This window comes from Merops nubicus, unplaced genomic scaffold (genome assembly GCF_000691845.1).
Source record: "Merops nubicus isolate BGI_N331 unplaced genomic scaffold, ASM69184v1 scaffold7741, whole genome shotgun sequence".
Taxonomy (NCBI): domain Eukaryota; kingdom Metazoa; phylum Chordata; class Aves; order Coraciiformes; family Meropidae; genus Merops; species Merops nubicus.
Window position 1 is genome coordinate 54,670 of NW_008590225.1, and position 19,392 is coordinate 74,061.

Genomic DNA, 19,392 nt, shown 5'->3' on the forward strand with positions numbered 1-19,392 from the left:
TTTGCCATGTGTAGGAATGAGAACATCGTCTTACAGTCTGTAATACTACAACACAATTATATTTCTCTTTTGAAATGTTGTCCTCCTTTGGTTTATGTTACTCTGCCCTCAGTGGTTCTCCTGCTAACTTCTTAATTTCAGTGTCCTTCAAAGGATCTGCTTTATTTCCCTGGCAGGTTAGTGGAAACCTTGTAAATGAATTGGTTCCTGATGGCCTTCATTCTATCACTTCTACGTAGTATCACCTGCTCATACCACATTTTTGTTGCTGTCTCACATGATCTATTTTGCTATACATTTCTTTTACTTCTTACCCTTACATGACTTTGTTAACTAGAAGTTTGCTCAGCGTATTCACTAATTATTTTGCTGCTGAATGAGAGAGTGAAAGGAAGTGGAAGGAGGGTCGAAGTAGGGTTTCTTACTCCTTTCCACCACATGAGCAAGAACCTAAACATAAAACAGAACAGGCTGAGACCACTCAATGTTTCAGAAGAGAACAAGTTCCATTTCCTGTCACAGACTAGGAGAAAAAAAAAATCTGACTTTGATGGGTATAAAAGAAAGTGATGCAAGGAGAATCTGAGGAACAGGAAAGAGTTTCAATAGGCCACTAACAGACAAAGTAGCTGAGGGGAGAGAGAAGACAGGGAGGAACATAATACATTTACCAAATAAACATTGAGATTAAGATGAAAGTGGGTAATAAAGAAATAGATAAAAAGTTACAAGGGCAGGGGAAGACCAGTTTTAAAGAACAAATGTATCTGATATTTGTTCTGTTCATGGATGCCATCACCATTTATCACAATATAGATAGCATCTGTCTACAGTTTTAAAATGTTACAGTATCTTAGGAAAGTGGGTCGATTGTGCTGATGGCTATCTTCTGTTGGACCTGTGCAAGTGTATAGATAGATATTGCTGATTCTCCTTCATCTACTTGTTGATATATCAACATTTATCCTCACATGAGGATTGCTTACCTCTGTGACAATTATTTCTTTAGTTAAAATTGTGTTGCGAGATTAACTACAAATGATACAAGATTTGGTAGCTACAGAAACACCAAAGAACACTGGCAGGTGCAACAAAGGGGAGTATTTAAGATGTAGTTGTACTTACAGCATTGTAAGAAATCTTTGGGTTATTCACGTGCGGGGTTCTGTTCATCCACAATCAGAAAAACTTTTATCTTTTTTTTTATGGGGAGCATACACCCTGGTTCATTCTGTCTCATAAATGCCAAAGTAGCACAAAGGTAAACTGATTGTGGAAGATCCAGTGTTGTCTAGGATCAAGAAGAGAAAATTTGAAATTTACTACAAGTTAAAAACTTATTAACCTTTTGCCTATTTCAGTGCTACATCTCTGAAGCGTGCTCTGTAGTAAACTATTAAGCAACGCTACTGGTGCATCAGGTGGTCGCTTCTGTCAGCTTCCTGTGTAAAATGTGTAGCACAGTGCCTAACTGCAGCTCCTTCTGGACACCAGTCTTCTATCTCTCTGACACCAGGATAATTCTCTATCTATGACTTCAAAGGATGTGAAATAATGCTTTAGTTCTCTATGACTGGGTGACATAGCAGGAAGGAAAGACAGAAAGGCAGGAGGCTTCCCAGAGGTTGGGTCCTCTAGCTTTTCTCCAGCGATGGCCACCAGTTCGACTGTGGAAAGTTACAGGTCTGTGGGCTCACATAAATACAATACTCTTGTATTTCTCATTCTTTCTTTTTCTTTTCCCTACCTTCTAAATAAAGAGCCTGTTATTTAGCTTTAATTCTTTTGCTGCTGTTGTTTTATTTTTGTTCAAGCACAAGCTTTTTTGGAGCTCTTGTTAAGGAAATACAGAGTAAAAAAAATGCTGCTCGTTTTGGGGTATGAATACTAGTTTAAAGTCATCTTTTGTGTTGCTTAATAATTTTAATTTATGTAGAATTTATTGAGTTGGAGAAAAGGTTTGTGAACTGACTTCTTTTCAGGACTGATTTATGATGCTAAAAACACACTCAGTCTGAGCTACATTAAATTAGTTTCCATGGAAGTCAACTAAATACTCTAAATTAACAAATAATGGAAAGAACGCAAGCCCAAATTCTGACTTGGGCTTATTCTCTAGAAACGTACAGGAGAACTTACGTTTTTGTCTACACTTACATGTACTCTCACAAAAGGCCCAGTTGCAGTGCCAATGCCATTGGAGTGGATTAAACTGAAAGTAGCTGGCTTGTTTTAACAGGCTTTACGTTGTTTGCAGAGTTTATGCGGAACCCCTGTGTGGATGCCGGGTTGGTCCCTCCTTTGGTGCAGCTCCTAAACTGCAAAGACCAGGAAGTATTGCTTCAAACAGGACGTGCTCTGGGCAATATATGCTACGATAGCCGTGAGTGTTGAAATACACCATATTTTGTACATGCTCTTATAGGAGGGAGGGAAATGTTTTGGTATTCTGTACATTGTGTACTCGGGGGTCATTTTCCTCTTCTGTTGATTATTATTTACCATGTGACTCGGATTGTATGGAAGAATTGAATGTCACACTTGCATTATGGTTTTGTGACAGGAAGATTAAAAGTCTGTTTCAATATTGTGATACAACTGGATATAAGGATAGAAAATATTTGTGATCCTGGGTTTGGTTTTTTTAAACCTAATTAGCTAGGTTTTCAAAGAGGAGGTGCTACATACACAGAAGCCTGAATAGTTAATTTCTCCTCAAACAGAATGAATGTCTCAGAAGGGAACAAACAAGATTTAGAAGGTAATATTCGTATTCTACCAGTCTCAAAGCTTTGCAGACCTACATACGTGGCTGAAATGATGCCTGAGCTATGTTGCCAATTCTCAGAATTCTTATATGGCCAGTCAGTTGCTCCAACATTACATATTGGTATTTTTTGTTAATCGGGGGCTATGGGGGCTGGAGGTTGGTGAGATATTTTAGTTTTGTGGGGACAATAAATTTTGCAGTGCCTAGCAATTGAGTTTTGAAATGCAATTGTGACTCCATGTGCTGATTACATGCACGGATATGTCACTTGCAAAACCAAACCAATGGTTGCAGTGTTCTGAAAATGCAGCCTTGTTATCCCTTACTTTAAATATTTGGATAAATGCCAGTGCACAGTATATATGATACAGAAGCAGGGACTCCAGGAACATCTTTCTATGCACATGAAGGAGTTCGAAGCCTATGGATGTCTGCAGACACAAAGTGAGATGAAATTGTAAAAGCATTTTGTTACCTTGAGATTTAGTGCCTTATTTCATGTGGCAAGAAATGTTCTTTGTACTGTGTGTTGCATTTACTAAACATTTTGTTGTTCTGAAAACTGTCTGTTGAAAAAAATTAATTATAGCAGCATTTCTCCTTGCTACTTTTTTTATGCTAGTTTGGAAATTTACATTTTATATTGTTTTAAATAACCTTGACTTTGACCTCAGGGAAGTTAACCAGATTTTTCCATGCTGGCATTTCCATTTACAGACAACTACTGCTTGAGGATGTTAATGCATAACTTTTTCATTCAGGATTTTCTTTAAGGTGACCAATCAACTGAGCAGCTACTTCCCCATGGAAACTTCAAATAGAAGCTGTTGAACTTTCTTATAATTTATTTACTCAAATTTATTTCAGGGTCTTATGTGATATCAATCTCACTCCCAGGTGGCACTGGTTTATTTCATAGAAGTAAAATCTACATAACTATTCATGTCATTGTTGTTCAGCCCACATTTTTTCATGAAATGCAATACGGACACATAAAAATGTTTTCATAGTATGAGTTGTTGTGGACTACTGCTGCCTTTTGTAGTGCAGGATTTATCCAGTACAAAAAAGCTGTATTACACACCTTGTATTGCCCTTCTGTGGAACAAAGCTGGCACTGATAAAATCTACAGTAGGCAGCAATGTGTTGTGTATGCCGTGTGTTGCTGTGCTCCTGTGGGAGGACATTTGCTACCACCCCTGTGTATTTGAATAAGATCAGTGAATAAAGTGTAATAAAATGTCACAAAAGTCAAGATGATTAGCATCTTGGATTTGAGTGGAAGAAGCTATTAACAGTACTTACTTATGTGTAATGATTACATAGTTATGTACTCTATCCTGAATTCTTATTTAGGACAAATATTTTCAATATGCTTATGACTATAAAATTTAATATATCTTCATTTATTACTATTGTTTTTTAAAGAGCTTTAAGGTATAATAAAGACAAGGTGTGGAGGCTGATAGTTCTAATAGAAAATGTTGTTATGTATTGATAGCCTTTTTCTTTTCAATTGAGACAAAAGCAGCTCTTACCTTTCTGATAATCTGGGCTCTTACAGGATCTTGAAATATATCAGTAACTATATTTAACCATATAAATGAGCATTTTTTCACTTCTACTGCCCATGTAATTATAACATGCAGTAATGAGGAAGGTCTTTAACTCCTAAATCAATGTGAGGCTGAAATTATGAAATCGAGCCCATATTGAATGGCTTATAGCAACATTTCTATATATTGAAAGCCCCAATTATCCTGTATTTTATCCCAGCAAGCATGCATTTCTTTGCATAGTGACAGTTTGTACAAAAAAGGAGCTAATCAGGTTTCTATTTTTGAGAGAAATCTGTATGGCACAGGATGAAAGTTGTGGGACAAATTCCTTTTCCTACAGGGAGAGCCCCTTAAAAGCGGCCTTGCAGAGAAGAAGAATTGCCTGACATTTTTTCTTGATGAAGTGAAAATGGCAGTGGTTTCTCAGATGTGGTTTCACAGATCCCAGAGTTGCCGTATGAAGGCAAGACCATTTCCACGTAAGTTCAGGAGGAGCTACTCCTGGAACATGGTCGCTGTGGAAGGGCAAGTAAGTCCCAGTTCTGGAAGAGGTTTAGTACCTTCCACAGTGTAAAAGAGGCATTACACACTTGCTGGCCAGAGACCTTACTGAACAGATTCATCTCCTTGCAGAAAACATGATGGGAAAAAGTTGTTGAAATGACAGACTTTCTTTTCTATGAAGTTTGAGGTACACGTGCACAGTCTTATCACCTGGATGCTCATCAGTGTTAGCTCCCTCAAATTATACTGAATCACCTGTTTGAGCATGGAAGAAAATGCAGAGAATTAAATTTATTTCATAAACAGTTAAAGAGAAAAAAATAGGTCAAATTCATCCCAAGCAGTCCCAAGAATCCTGTTTAAAGTATTTATGTTGTGAAAACATCTGCTTTCTGTGAGTCTCTGAACATAAAGACTACAGGCAAATGTAATTGCAAAGCAGAGTAGAAGAAAGCTTTGTTAGTACTGATGAGGCTTCTAGAGATGACAGAAACAATTGAGGTAGCCATAAGGATTTTAAGTAAGTCAGAAACAACGACTTTAATGACAGTATGCAGACTGTTCAGTGCTGTCCTACAATTTAAAAACAGATCCATTACTGCATGTTCCTGTGCAGCCTGTAATTGTTCTACGTGCTTTATCTAGTCAATGCCACATACAGCTCAGCCCTCAAATGTTTCTCAAAGCAGAAAGTGCAAAGCAAAGAAATGGGAGACGTGATCCCTCCTCCTCTCCCTCCTGCTTTCTCCCCCACCATACCCACAGCCTGTACCCAGCACAGCTGCTTCTAGTTCCGTATCCCCAGACAACGGCTTCCTCAGCCTCACTTCAGGGACAGAATTTTGTCTGAACTGTATTACTAGATGCAAAGCTCCTAACCCACTCATTCCTTTTAAGCACCAGGGTTTTTTTTTCAGTTATGATCAAAGCTAAATTCTTAGGCATTGCCTAGTCAGAGCATAAGACCTATCCTTCTGGCTACATCACCATTCTGTCTGTGAATCAGATTATAGCTACTTTTCTACTTCTACTGTCTTTCTTTCCAGTCCGCCCTGCCATTCTCACCAGTGCTGTTTCTTTAGTAAGTTTGTTCATGTAGGGCTGTTACACAAGGTACAGGAGTCACAGATCAATAGGGCACACCTCCAAAACTCTTTCAAGTTCCCCCTGCACCATGGTTCCACATGCAACATGAAGATCTCACCTCCATCATTCAGGAAGGGTTATGTTTAACATAGCATGATTCTTGCCACAAAAAGTAATGTCTTAAGTCAGAACAGAATGGTTAATTCTGCTGTGGATAAAGCCTAAAAGTGATTTGCTACCATCAGCTCCGGCAGTTGGCATATTTGGTTAAAGAACAGCATTGCAGCTTGTGATGATGACTAGTACACTCCTCAGCTCTCTGCTGGCATCTTTCCCAGTAGACCAGGAAGACTCTGGTGACTTGACTCATGTGGCAGGCTGAGTGCTTGGGGAACAGGGAGACTGAGACCACAGTTTGCAGGTTAGGCCTGCCTTCCTGCAAGACCCACATGAAAATGTGGGAGAAAGACAAAACCTGTCTGTAGCCAGGTCTCTGTCCTGCTCTGACACACCACGCACCAATGCGGTTTGTACAGATGAAGTTCACAGCAACCAGATAAATTTTAGTCATGAACTGTAATGGCAGATGATGCTATCTTATAGTCTTTTCTTAGCAGATAACAGCCTCACAATGTTTTTATCATTATTTGTGATGCACATGCTATCTTAGTCTTGGTGATCTTTTCATGGGTATTTTGTTGCATACTTCAGTTTTGAACAGCTTGATAAACTATTTTTCTGTGTTTTTATATAGCATTGAGCACACCATAGAAGCTACCATAATTATACTCTAAAAGTGATAATCATAAGAGGAAGTGAAAGGCTAGGATATTTAGAGCCTGATTCAGTCACCATACAGCCTAGAGGGAGTTGTACTGATTAACTTCTGTTGAGATTAGATTAGCCTCTTACCCATTAAAAAATAATTCCTTCTTGCTCTTTAGAGCATCCACATTTTCTGAAAGCTATCAAAGTGAAATAAGCTCTCCATATATCTTTTAATGGAAATAAAAAATTTCTGATTTTGCCCTTTAATGATACTCATTTTAATGGTAGAGCTTAGAGACTTCTTTGGGGAATCTCAAAGCCATTGCTTTTTGCACCCATCCACAACCTTGTTTCTTTATGAAACCACCAGCCTGGGTACATGTTCTCACTAACAATGCTCCATGATATAAACAGCTATAGAGTTGGAAAGAACCTAAACCCGCCAACTCATTCTATAAAGGCTCTTTCCTAACAGCTGCTTATCTACCTTTTTCTGCAGGAAATTTACTGGGTCCTTTTCTCATTTCCCAGGCTGTACATTTCTTTGTTATCTACCCAGTCTTATTTGTACTGATGGCAGGAATCCTTGCTGAATTTCAGCAACGTGGCCTTTCATAAGGACCCAGATCTCTCTTGATCCCAGCCTTAACACCAGGCCATGAACATTATATCAATTCTTGTTAAAAAGATATTACATGTGCTTTAAATTCTGCATATTCAGCTGCACGTCCTATAAGGATATACAGGCCACTTTCAGAAATCTGCTAAGAAAAACTAAGTAAAAGATAAGAAGCTACCCAATTGTACAGTTACATACATCTCCTCAGGAGATGAGGTTAATTTCTGAATCCTAAGCAGAAAAGTAGACGCTTAAAAATTAAATATACTGGAAAGAAGTCCAATTCAGTTTTCTTCTAAAAATGCCATAACCTTTTTCAGTACCATATGGAAAACCAGCAGAATCCTAGAGCACAACTGGTGTTGATAATGGCACACTACTGGCTAATCATTTTTATGAAGGTCACCCTGATTGATGCAGCCAGGCAGCATCTTAAAAGTGTCTTTCACTGTTCATTGTACTAGATCAAATTGTACAAAATTTGCATTATACAAATGCAAATGCCACCTACTAAGCTGTTTCAGTGATACCATGAAACTGAGACAAGAAGCTTTAATTTGTTGCTTAAATACTGGTTATAAAAAATTCTAGTTTTTAATTGTACAGTAATAGTGTTTTACCTTCAGACCTGTCTTCTCCGAGTCATGTCAGAGTCTTAGAAGACTATAGCATTTTAAAGTTAAAAGTCCTGGATAATACAGTGGGTTTTTTCCCAAGCCTCTGCAGCACAAATATTGCATTAGCTAGAAACTAAGCATACTGTATGCATGCCAACACATACTTTCACAGTGAGATTTAGTACTTATCAGCAATTAATCATGAATGTTCTTAGGAAGCTGTTAAATATTATTATTCTAATTTACTTATTTTATAGCTGGCCTAGGTGGAATCAGAATGATGAGGAAATCTTCCTAGAGCCTCAGAAAGAGTCATGTGAGAGATGATACAGAAAATATGAATTTTCATTCTCAGGCTATTACTATTTTTAAAATTTACATTCTAAATATTAACTCCACTGAAACAAGTGGCAAAATTCTCATGACTTAAGCAAAAAACTTAACAGAGGCCCACACAGCGGGACAAAAAGAATAGTGTGATAGGTCCTGCTTATTTTCTGCAGTGCAAAGATTTTCCTTATTCCTGGCTCTTCTAGGAAGATTATTTGAATGAGAAGAAAAAATGGATCAGAATTCTCTCAGTACAGGTACAAAGAAAATAAAATCTAAGAAACACTGAAGATTTTTTTTCTCTTTACTTACTTTCTTGCCCTTCAGCATTTCATTCACAGCCTGTAAAGTTTGTTGCTTATATTCCAACAGAGACATCTGCTTAATTTACAGTCAAAGCAGAAACCACGGGCAACGAGGAAATTTAAAAAACAAAACAACCTGATATGGTATGGAAGGTGTTTCCAGCATCTCCATGAAGGTCATGCACAGACTTGGAAAGAAATCCTGCTTTATTCACTAGATCTTGCTGTACCCCTAAAAGCAAGTTAAGGATTCAAGCTTTGGTTAAGGACTGATCTATTACTTCATACTTCAGAGCTAAACAAATTAGAAAAGCAAAATCTTGGAATTCTCCTAGTATTTATGACAACAAAAAAATATCCTTATCAGGAAGAAAAGCTTTTAAAGTTTCAGTATCAATAAATGAACAACACAATATATGTAGCTCATTCTTCTTCTTTCAGTTCAAGCTCCCTTTTCATGCCTTTTTTCACTTTACCTTTTAAGATACTTGAGATTGTTCATATTTGTAGATAACAGCACAGTCACATCTTGGTGCTTCCAAGCCCCTGAGGAAACAAAGTTTGTTAGGTGAGGCCATCTAGACATGGCCAAAGCATCTAGCTTATTCTGTTTTATTTAGAAAAGTAGGCATTATATGACTAGAAATATCAACTGCCACTAAATCAGCAATGGTATAAAATATCAACTGTATTACCATGAAAAACAGAAGAGAGAATCTGTTAGTATCTTCCTAAGCATGGCTTATGTGTAATTGGGAACTAAGTGTTTATTAATTTTTTTGTTAAGCTTGTAGTCATCATTCTTCTCCTTTTAACTTTGTGGCTTAATACAGTCTAATTATGTAATCATGGCTTCTTAAATAATAACATATAATATAGTTTTGCACCACGTGCTTCATGCATACATTGCACAGGCCAAGCCTTTAGGTTATTTACATGATAGCTACACAGGCATCTGGTTTTATACAACATTTCATATGGTGCAATAACAGCATAGAGTTATTAGAGTTTAGTTACCACATAAATTCAGTTACATTTGTTGTGTTCATATCTCAGGAATTCTATGCAATTCTCAGAAATTGGACATTATTGGCAAAGAGCTATATTAAGTCTACCCCTTAATGCAGTGAAGCTCTTGATTGTCTCAGGCAGGGAACCAGAACTTTGGTTCATTAGTGGGATTTTAGAATGCTGTTTGTGCACTAATATAATCAATAGATAGTGCCCACCAGAAGAAGCTGCAGCCTAAGTATTTAGTAGGAGATAGTGAGGACAGAGTTATGTAAAACTACGGGTAAATGACAAGATGGTTAGCATTAGCAGTAACAAAGCTGTGTTCCTGTCACATGAGGTGTCGATGTGTATGAACAAAATTGGTCTTCAGGCCACCTCGATCCTGTGACTGCTGTGTGTCTGATAGTTGTCCAGCCACCAGAATGGCCTGAGGAGTCAGAGTGGATGCTTTGAATACCCTGTCTAGAACTGCATTCACATTTCCCTGACAAAAGCGTCACTTACCTGAGACAGTGTCACCTTACTCCCTCTACACTTCATGATTTGGGGCTTAGTAGGATCTGCAAATAACTTTATGGTGGTTTATTTTTGGTTTCACAGAATCAGGGGTTGGAAGGAACCTCTGGAGATCATCTAGTCCAATGCCTTCTCTAAAGCAGGTTTACCTAGAGCAAGCTGTGCAGGACTGTGTCAAGGTGGGTTTTGAATACCTCCAGAGAAAGAGACTCCATCACCTCTCTAGGCAGCCTGTTCCAGTACTCTGTCACCATCAAAGTGAAGAAGAATTTCCTTATGTTCAGACAGAACTTCCTGTGTTCCAGTTTGTGCCTGTTGCTGGACGCCACTGGTTTTAGTTTTTGCTTCTTGGTCTTTTCCCAACCTACTCCAAATCCCCATGGGTTACACACATTTCCTAAGACTGCTCCTTTGGCTGCTTTGGTGGAGACCCACAGCTCCTTTCAGCTTCTTCAGGTAGCAGTACCACTCGTAACACATTACCAGGGCAAGCCACCTGTGAAGCTCCTTTCAGCAGCACCCAGCAGAATTCCCCTGTTCTGCACCAGACTGTGACCATGCCACACTCAGTTCACACCCTTGTTCTCGTAGAGTGTAAAGCTGGGAGACAGCGTTACACTCAAGGCTTTGGAGTAAAAATTCTAAATTTATGGGTTTGTGCAGGTTTATTCTGTTAATAGCATGAGGTGATATAAATGTCTGTTCATCAGTGTAGAAAAACTGCCTGATGTTTTAGTGTATAACTGGATTCCATGATTTATTTAATGCTGTATGAAATAATAAGCACAGTCTGGCTTCAGCTCTGACTTATTTTCTCATAAACCTAGAGTAATTTAACTGCAATGGAATTACTGAGGAGTTGCACGGTTACAAAATCAGCTGAAGAATCTGTTGTAAGCATATTGCACATGAAAAGGAAAGCAGAGGGAAGTGTTACTTTCAACTTTGAGAGCCTTCATTTGACTTTTTTATATCTAGTAGAACTTGTTCGTAATGGTTGGCTTCTTTTTTCAAGTAGAACTCAGTGGCAGAAATTACTATGCTTTGGAACTAAAATCTCCTTGGAATCCAGAACAAATCACCTGCCAGTACTGAGACTAGTAGTATTTTATGTCTTGTTACTGATAAAAACATTTCTGCTGTTACATTGAAATCTCAGACCACTAGTAGAATTTGACTGGAAGTGAAGTATTAAAAAGTCTTGAACAGTAAACACATCACTAAATCAGAAACACAGGTTTTTTCTCCTATGTATCTGACATAACAGGAATATGAAAATTAAGCAAATTTAGTTGGAATTTAAATTGTGGAGTTGGATCTGGCTTGCATTTGACTGCTACCTCAGCACAACATTAGGGAGATTGTGATCCTGGCACATTTACCTGTGCCTTCAAAGGTTCTGCCAAACTCCTGGCTCTGTAGACCAAAAATAAATCCCATGATACTCATGAGAGAGATTAGGGTTTGTTGGTGTTGCTATGCTTTGGTCCACACATTGGACATACTATAAGGAGTCTTGGATATAATGTTTTTAAATTTGTTAGAATAAACCAGTTGCATAAGTGGGCCAGTATGCTGCTGCATCTGTTGTCATTAGCCACCAAATATTGTGGCAACACTCTTATCCAAAAAGATCAATGCTACATATTTTCAGTTCTTGGAGGAACTATGTTAGAAGACAGCATTCTGGTAGCATTTCTAGTTCACTGTTTTCATGTTTACTATTTTAGCAATAATTTCTATAAGAATAACTGTTGTTCTCTTTATCTCTGAAGCAAGCATGACTAATTCAAGATTATTTTCTCTTCATAAAGCAAAAATTTTAAGGCCATATTGATTAATTTTAATCAATCAAAACTGCAATCAGTAATCTGAGTCTTATAATTCCTTCGGGAATTAAATAAAGGGAAATAAAGATGGCGCAATCCCAAAAATTATCTTTCAAATTACTAAAACATGAATCTCAAAATACAGTGTTGCTGTGTCCTTGTAGACAAGTACATGGAACACATGGAAAAAGCAGCAAAAAATAATTATACCATATAATTCCATGAAGCCTTACTTCCCTTGAAAAAAATAAAATTAACGTAATGCTGCTCTGTATTCTGTACAGGGTTGTAGTCTGTTGTCTTGTAGTCAAAGAATTGACAGGGTCCAGAATCCAGTGATTTAAAAGCATAAACAAATAGACTGCAGATAAAAAGTAGGGTCACGTATTAAAACTGAACGACAGCATTGCATTAAAGGTTTTGCCTTTACAGTGTTCACACATGCCAAATAAAAAGGTAAACTCCCAGTTTATGTAAGAGGCAATGTTCTTCCTAGTGTCTACACAGATAATGTGGTTTACACTAGCTAACGTTTTGCCTTTAATAGTGTGGGGTTTTTTAATATTTTCTCTTTACATCTTCTTAAGAAGAGAGGAAACATGTAAGTAGGACCTTTCCTCCTTTAGAGTTCTACTCCTGCTGGTTTTTTCCCCCACACACGATTATAATTTTCTGTATGTTACATCATCACTTCCTCTGCAGCAGCCATTTTGATATCACAGAAAATTATGACTTCAGGTGAAAGAACAAGCAGCAGGAGTAGGTGAATGCCTCTGTACAAAAACCATGCAAAGAGGACCTAATTAAAAAAAAGAGGAAAATAAAAATGGAACATGTAGAAAGAACTCTTCTTCCTCCCACTCTCTTGGGCTACTGTAAATTAGTGCATCTTTAAAAAAAAAAAAGTTACCCCTAAAGCACGGGTCTCACCTCAGCAATACTTTGGTCAAAAAGAATGTAGCGTTGTAGCCAAATGCAATAAAGATGAAACACTTTAAATAAAATAGCAGTATGTCATTTAAATGATTTGACCATTAGATCACATTGCAGAATAAAATAATTTTAAAATAAATACTATATTTTTTCCAGGTCACCAAAAGTAGCTTGGTTTAGGCAAATCAGGGACCTTGATCATACAAATCATCCTTTCCCTCACTGACTTGCACCATTTATAGCAGTAAAACTATTAACACCAATAAATTTTTGTGGAACATGAATTGGGGAAAGGAGAATGCAGGTTTCCAGTTACAAGACAAAACCAGAACATTTCAAAGTACAAATCTTAAATTTGAAGCCTAAAAGATATTTTTTAAGAAATGCAATCAAATAGTTTTCTAGCTGATTATCTGAGAAATGGGTATATTTTTGAAACCTACATATATAATAAAGATTATAAAATGGTAACTTGTGATTTCTGGTGCTTTTTAATGGTTAAATCTGGATTGTGTATTTTTCAGTCTCCAAATCAACATAGGACCCCTACTAGGAAATATCATTACACCTGAAACTGTATTGTGAAACACAAAATCCACATTTCAGAGTGAAGATACAGTAACAGAGGCTTAGCAAAGGACTGTTTGGAAAGCAGTGGCACCGTGGCCATCAAGATGTAAAGATGTGATAGGCAAAAGTGATACAGGGTGTTTGTACCTTAACTTTTTGTAAGAAACAAAAGGACAAGCTTTCAAACAACCATTCAGTACATCACTATATTGAACATCATTTTCTATACATTATACTTGGTTGTTATTTAACTAGCTGTGAAACCATCACTACCAGAATCATAGACACCTACCTATTTTTTACTAGCCTGTGGTTTTACTCACCATATACACATTTAAATAACAGTGTGCATATTTGCAGGACCAGCATCATTTCTGAAGTACAACTGACTTCTAAACTGTCGGTTAAATATTAGAGATGACTAAGAGAAAAGTTTGGAATCATGGAGGAACCAGACCAATGTATTTTAAAATTTAGTTACAAATTGGGTAAAACATGAGTTTTTAGAACTGTCTGAAACCATGCTGTTTTTTTCTCGTGAAGACACAGCTCTATATCCTAGCTGAACATTAATGAGGAATTTTTTTGTCCCAGTCTCTATTTGATGGATCTACATACTGTCACTTGGACTGGCAGCACTTAAATTTTATGTTTAGAAAATGGCCCAGAATAAAACCCACAAAGTTAATCTAAGTTTTAGAATAAAAAGACGACTAGGTGAGCTATCTGCAAAAATATTTTCTGATATCTGCCTATGTTATGGCACAGCCTGATGTAACTGTATTTCCAGAAATAATAACCTCACAAAGTATTGCTGCATGTGTTGCAGAAATAACTCACTGGCTGTGTCTAGCGTATGCTTTACATTTTCAGATGTTAAGCTGTCACTTTAATTCTTTTTTCTTGGTAACCTTTTATGACTTAGTGGTTTATTTAGGATTTAATAAACTGGGGAAGTAAACTCAAGAGAAAATTATGCAAACACATCTTGGGGAAAGCAAATTGAAACTACTGGAAGTGCTGCATTTTAAAAACCTAGCAATCACATGCACTAAAGAAAATTTGGCCTTTGACTTGATTATCCGTTGGAGCTGGCATGGCTGAACCACGGGGAAATTTGATAAGATTCTGTTCATAGGAGGAATGAGCAGTTGCAGTAATTTGATAATCCACATTGAAACCCACTTTTGCATAAAACTCCTGTGAACAACTCAGGATAGAAAAAGAGATTGTACTAATTCTTATAGATGGTTGTGTTGCATCGTAGTAAGGAACACTGTGAAAGTAATAACTCATTCTTTAATAAATCTTACTGTACATTTTGTAGAAAGAAGTATCTTTGGTCTCTTGGGCTGTTTAAACATCTTCAAACAGTATTACATGTACATAAAAAAAAGCTATACAACAGCATTGCCCTTTGTGAGCCGTAGTGCAGCACTTTTAAGTGTAAATGTGAATGCTCTCATTAAACTGTTCAATCACTGATCTCTTAGGAATAGCAAATGTTTATTTAAAAAGGTCACAGGAAAAAAATTCATCACGGCTTCTGGGAGGCTGGAAGCACATTAAGTGTGGGAGTTCACAGAGCTGATGAAATGCAAAGTAATAGTTGGATTGAGAACAAGACACGGCAACATGCTGTGGTCTTGTTTTGACTGTAAATGATTTGGAGTTTGGTGAGTATTCTTGTATGCAAAATCTGTTTCTTAGTGACAGAGCAGGGAGAAGCGAGTTGGTAATAAGTATTTCTGAGTCAGAAATACACTTTTTGCTTGGGGATGCAACAGGGTGTCATAGCCTGAGCTTGCAGTGGGTAGTCAGGACCTTCAGAATTTTCCTCCTACATCTGGTACAGGATTCTTTGTGGCCCTGCACTAATGAGCTGAGTTAATCCTCTTGGGCATAAGGATGCAACACCAGGATAGCCTAATTATAGCACTAGCCCAGGTCTGTTCTTCACCCAGCTGCCTAGGGCAGAAAAGCAGCTATGCAGAGGTGAGCTCTAGCTTGGGAAAGAGGTAAAGCAACTAGCTCAGTTAAGACATCTCTTCTCTGAGTCTACCAGCCTACATAGTCATGTCAAAGTCTGGCAGTTAGAGCCTGCCACCTACCTGGGAGAGATCCTGAAGTTCATTTTACCCTAAGTTTTGAGTATGTATTATAAAGATAGAGAGGTTTCTTGGAGTGAAATTTCTTCTGAATCTTTCTGCCTTAGTTTTGCTGTCTGCAGCAGGAGCTGATACTTATTTACCTAACAAAAAAATCTATCTTATCTATTTGAAGTGAGAGACTATTATGTATTAAAGATACAGCAGATTTTGATATATAGCTTCTTTAAGAAACAAGAGACTGGAATTAAAAGGACATACAAGTTAGATTTTGTTCTAAGATAATATCACATGATTATTTTCAGTGGACTTGAGCCAAATTCCATCCAGGTAAGGAACTTGGCTTGTAACTGGTTTTGGTTTTTCTTTTAACTCTTGCTTTCAAACCATTGCCCGAGTCTACCTGTATGTTATTCTCTGCTTGCATATTTTATACATAGTTCCTTATGAAAACACAGGAACAAGCTTGACACCTGATTTTCTCCCAAACTTAATTTTGTCGTGGTTTTAGTTTGTTGATTTCAAACGCGTTATAGTAATCTGAGGACCACGTTCAGTCTATCTGATCCAGAATCAGTGATTCAGTTTCATTTTGCACACGTGTTTTGACTCACAGAACGGTTGAGTCAAATACAAAATTGTGTATTTGCATAACTTCTGTAATAAAAAATATGAGGATACATGAAACAGGATGCTGTAATATTTCAGCCAATGTTGTTTTTTTTTTCTCTGCTGATTTGGTAAACGTAAGCGCTGAATCTGAACACCTGACTTATGTTGTCTAACTATATTTTGATGTAGGACTTCCTTTCATTTCAGCATTATGCCTATATTTGACACTGCATCAAGAATGTGAAGAGATTTATTTCTTTTATATTTCTCCTTTTTTTCTAGCCCGCCCTTCACACAGAATCCTGTCTTGGATTTGTTTGACTGTAAACAGATTCTAGTTTCTCCTTTCTTGAAATGGAGAAGCATACCTGCAGTGAAACACAGTCCCCTGATGTCCTGATCTTGTCCAAGGTGGAGGCAGTCATGACAGTGGCATTTTTCCTGTGTTGGCATCCATCTCAGTTACTCTGCATAACACTGGTTATATTGGCAATAAATTTAATCGTTAAGATCCAAAAAGAATTACCCTTCCTCCTTCAGCTGAACTTGGCAAATTATATGAAGTCCCTACATAAACTCCAAATATATGTATGTTTATGAGTGTATATACAATACTTACGAAACGTTTATACATGTGCATAGTAAGTAAGGGGTATATATGCTTCATAAATAGTACTAACAAGATTTGGAAGATTTAGAAATTTCTTCTTGCAGAGCTCTGGTGCACTTCATAGTGGAAGATCATATTAAATATGTGGACAACCTTGGGTTTCATAGTGCATACATTACAGAAAAAGAAAAAATTTGATAGCTTGACCTCCATGTATGACGAGGAGAGAGAGGAGGCAGAACAGAGTGGTAAATAACAAGGGAAAAAGGAGATTTGCTTTGGGGCCATTAAGAAATTTGTCCTTATTTTGCACAACTTTTGCTTTAGTGATTTTCCCCCCATGGTTTTGTTTTCATCCAGATTTTGCAGTTGATTCCAACTGTAACTCACTTGGAAATTTCTCCTTTTGGAAACCCTGGAATTTAGGTTATTGATTGTTGTCTGTTGCTGATTGCCTCCTGGGAAAGGAAGTGGTATTGTCAATTGCTGTAATACAAGGCAAATTTTTGCATTATATGTACACTGTTACACCAAATCTGATTTGTTATACAGAAAAAGTTCCATACAAAGATTATGATGTGTTATTTATGACACTTCAGAACATTATAGTCTTTTATAGATGCAGAGCAACTTTTTTTTTTCAGACATACAAAAAGATTCTGATAATGATACTAAATGATAGGTATAGAGCTACAAAGAACATGGTGTGTGACAGTGAGTGCATGACAAGTTTGTATCTGGGAACTAGTCCCTCTGTCTGCTTTGTCCATTTTATTCCCCATTTTGTTCCTAGGTAAGCTAAACTATTTTCTGTATTTCAATTTCTTGATCTGCATAACTGCAAGAGTTGTTTACCTGGTCTACAAGGGTGTATGGACTAGGCTTTGTAAAGTGCTCAGACCCTCCTTCTGACAAAATCCAGTGTATCCTCAGAATATTATTTATCATCTGCAGCAGCTCTGCCTCAAACACTTGAACTTCTTTACAAAGGTATCAGTACCAGGCAGTTAACCCCTTTTGTTGTAGGTGTTTTCATTTTCTTAGCTCTGTTGCATTAAAAGCTGACCATCAAGCATCTCTCCAGATGAATTTGACAACACTGGAGGATCGACTTCACTGTTGAAAAACTTCATTTTGTATGATTACTGTTATGTTTGGGACTCTACGGTGGGGTTTGGTTTCATTTTTTTTTTTTAATGTAACTCTTTGTTTTACAGATGAGGGCAGGAACGCAGTTGACCATGCAGGTGGTGCACATATTGTAGTAGACCATATAAGGTCACTGTGCAGTAAAACAGATCCAGCCAGTGAGAAGCTCTTGACTGTCTTTTGTGGCATGCTGATGAACTATAGCAATGAGAATGGTAAACAACACTGAAAATTTGCTTTGTGTCTACCAGGAAAACAACCCCATGAACAAACAAAAAAGAAAGATAAAGGTTTAAGTCAACTGTAGGTTTACATTGTGGATACTAACACTCAATTATCCTGAAAAGATCAAATACCTCTGTTCACATACACAATTTTCTGCATCATTAAAATTACATTCCCCAAAATACTAGATATCTTCCTGATGCAATTCCATGTAGTACACTGTATAAAGTTTTAAAATCAACATCTAGAATTTACATCTTTGTCTAAAAGTAATACATGGAGATGTATCATACACCTTAGGAAAAAAACAGATTTACAGAAGTAAACTAGGAGGCTACATTAAGTCCTTTCTTTTTCACTTATTATCAAACACTACCATGACTAATTTGTTGCAGGCATGCAGTGTTGTCTTGATGATTTGGGGGTATGTATGCCAAACAGTTTTCCCTTAATCATTTTGCTCCTTGTGAAATGCATATAAAACCACATTACTTTCTTCTAACATTAATGGAGAATAATTTGTGGGTACGTTCAACACTGTTCTATATCCACAAGTTATAAGTTTATGTTCTTTATCCCATTAAATGGGGAAGTTTAGGGGCTGAGAAAAACACAAGATAGTATCTTTAATGCAAAATCCTTGACTGCTGAGGGTAAGAAAAGTGTCCTACACTAGTTGTACAAATGTACTGATACTTTAATATCTAGTTTGCTTCTGCAAACAAGTGTGTTAATACGCTAAAGCACATTTTATGGCATTCACACATTTCCAAATTTTTTCAAAATTTAAATCTCTAAAAAAAATTTGGATAAGTGAGGAAAGCTAAATAGAGGCTGTTCTCCTGACTTGTAATGGCACAGGTTGCAAAAGTAATTAGCTAATCACATTGTTTCTTCAATCATGCCCATTTCCTGAATTGTAGTGCTTTATTTTAGGAAGAAATAGCTTCTTTATTAGCTGCTCACCATTTCCTTAAAGTTACCACTTGCCATAACTCAGTTTGCAAACCTGTGTCCCCAAAACTCTTCTACTTTTCAGGATGGTCCATAGGGTTAAGGTTTTAGTTAAGGTTTTTGTTTTTGTTTTTCTTTTTACCTTTACTTTATAAATTTTTCATCTGCTTTATCATCTCTTCTAGCATAGCTTCTTTCAGTGTTTTCTGTGCCATCTCTTTGGAGCTCTCAGCTCTTAGTGTTACTCATCCACCTCTAAATATCACTGTTGCCTATGTCTCATCTCTCTCTCTTGTTCTTTTTTTTTTTTCTT

General features: G+C 37.1%; 1 protein-coding gene across 1 annotated transcript in view; it reads left to right on the plus strand.

Moving 5' to 3' along the window:
• RAP1GDS1 (RAP1, GTP-GDP dissociation stimulator 1) overlaps positions 1–19,392 on the plus strand; it is a gene marked incomplete at its 5' end in the record, with an annotated part of 64,208 nt that overhangs the window by 19,576 nt on the left and 25,240 nt on the right. Inside the window, 2 exons of the mRNA XM_008949849.1 lie at positions 2,258–2,383; positions 17,969–18,115. Of these exons, the coding sequence (XP_008948097.1) occupies positions 2,258–2,383; positions 17,969–18,115 (273 nt within the window). The remainder of the gene's footprint in view (positions 1–2,257; positions 2,384–17,968; positions 18,116–19,392) is intronic.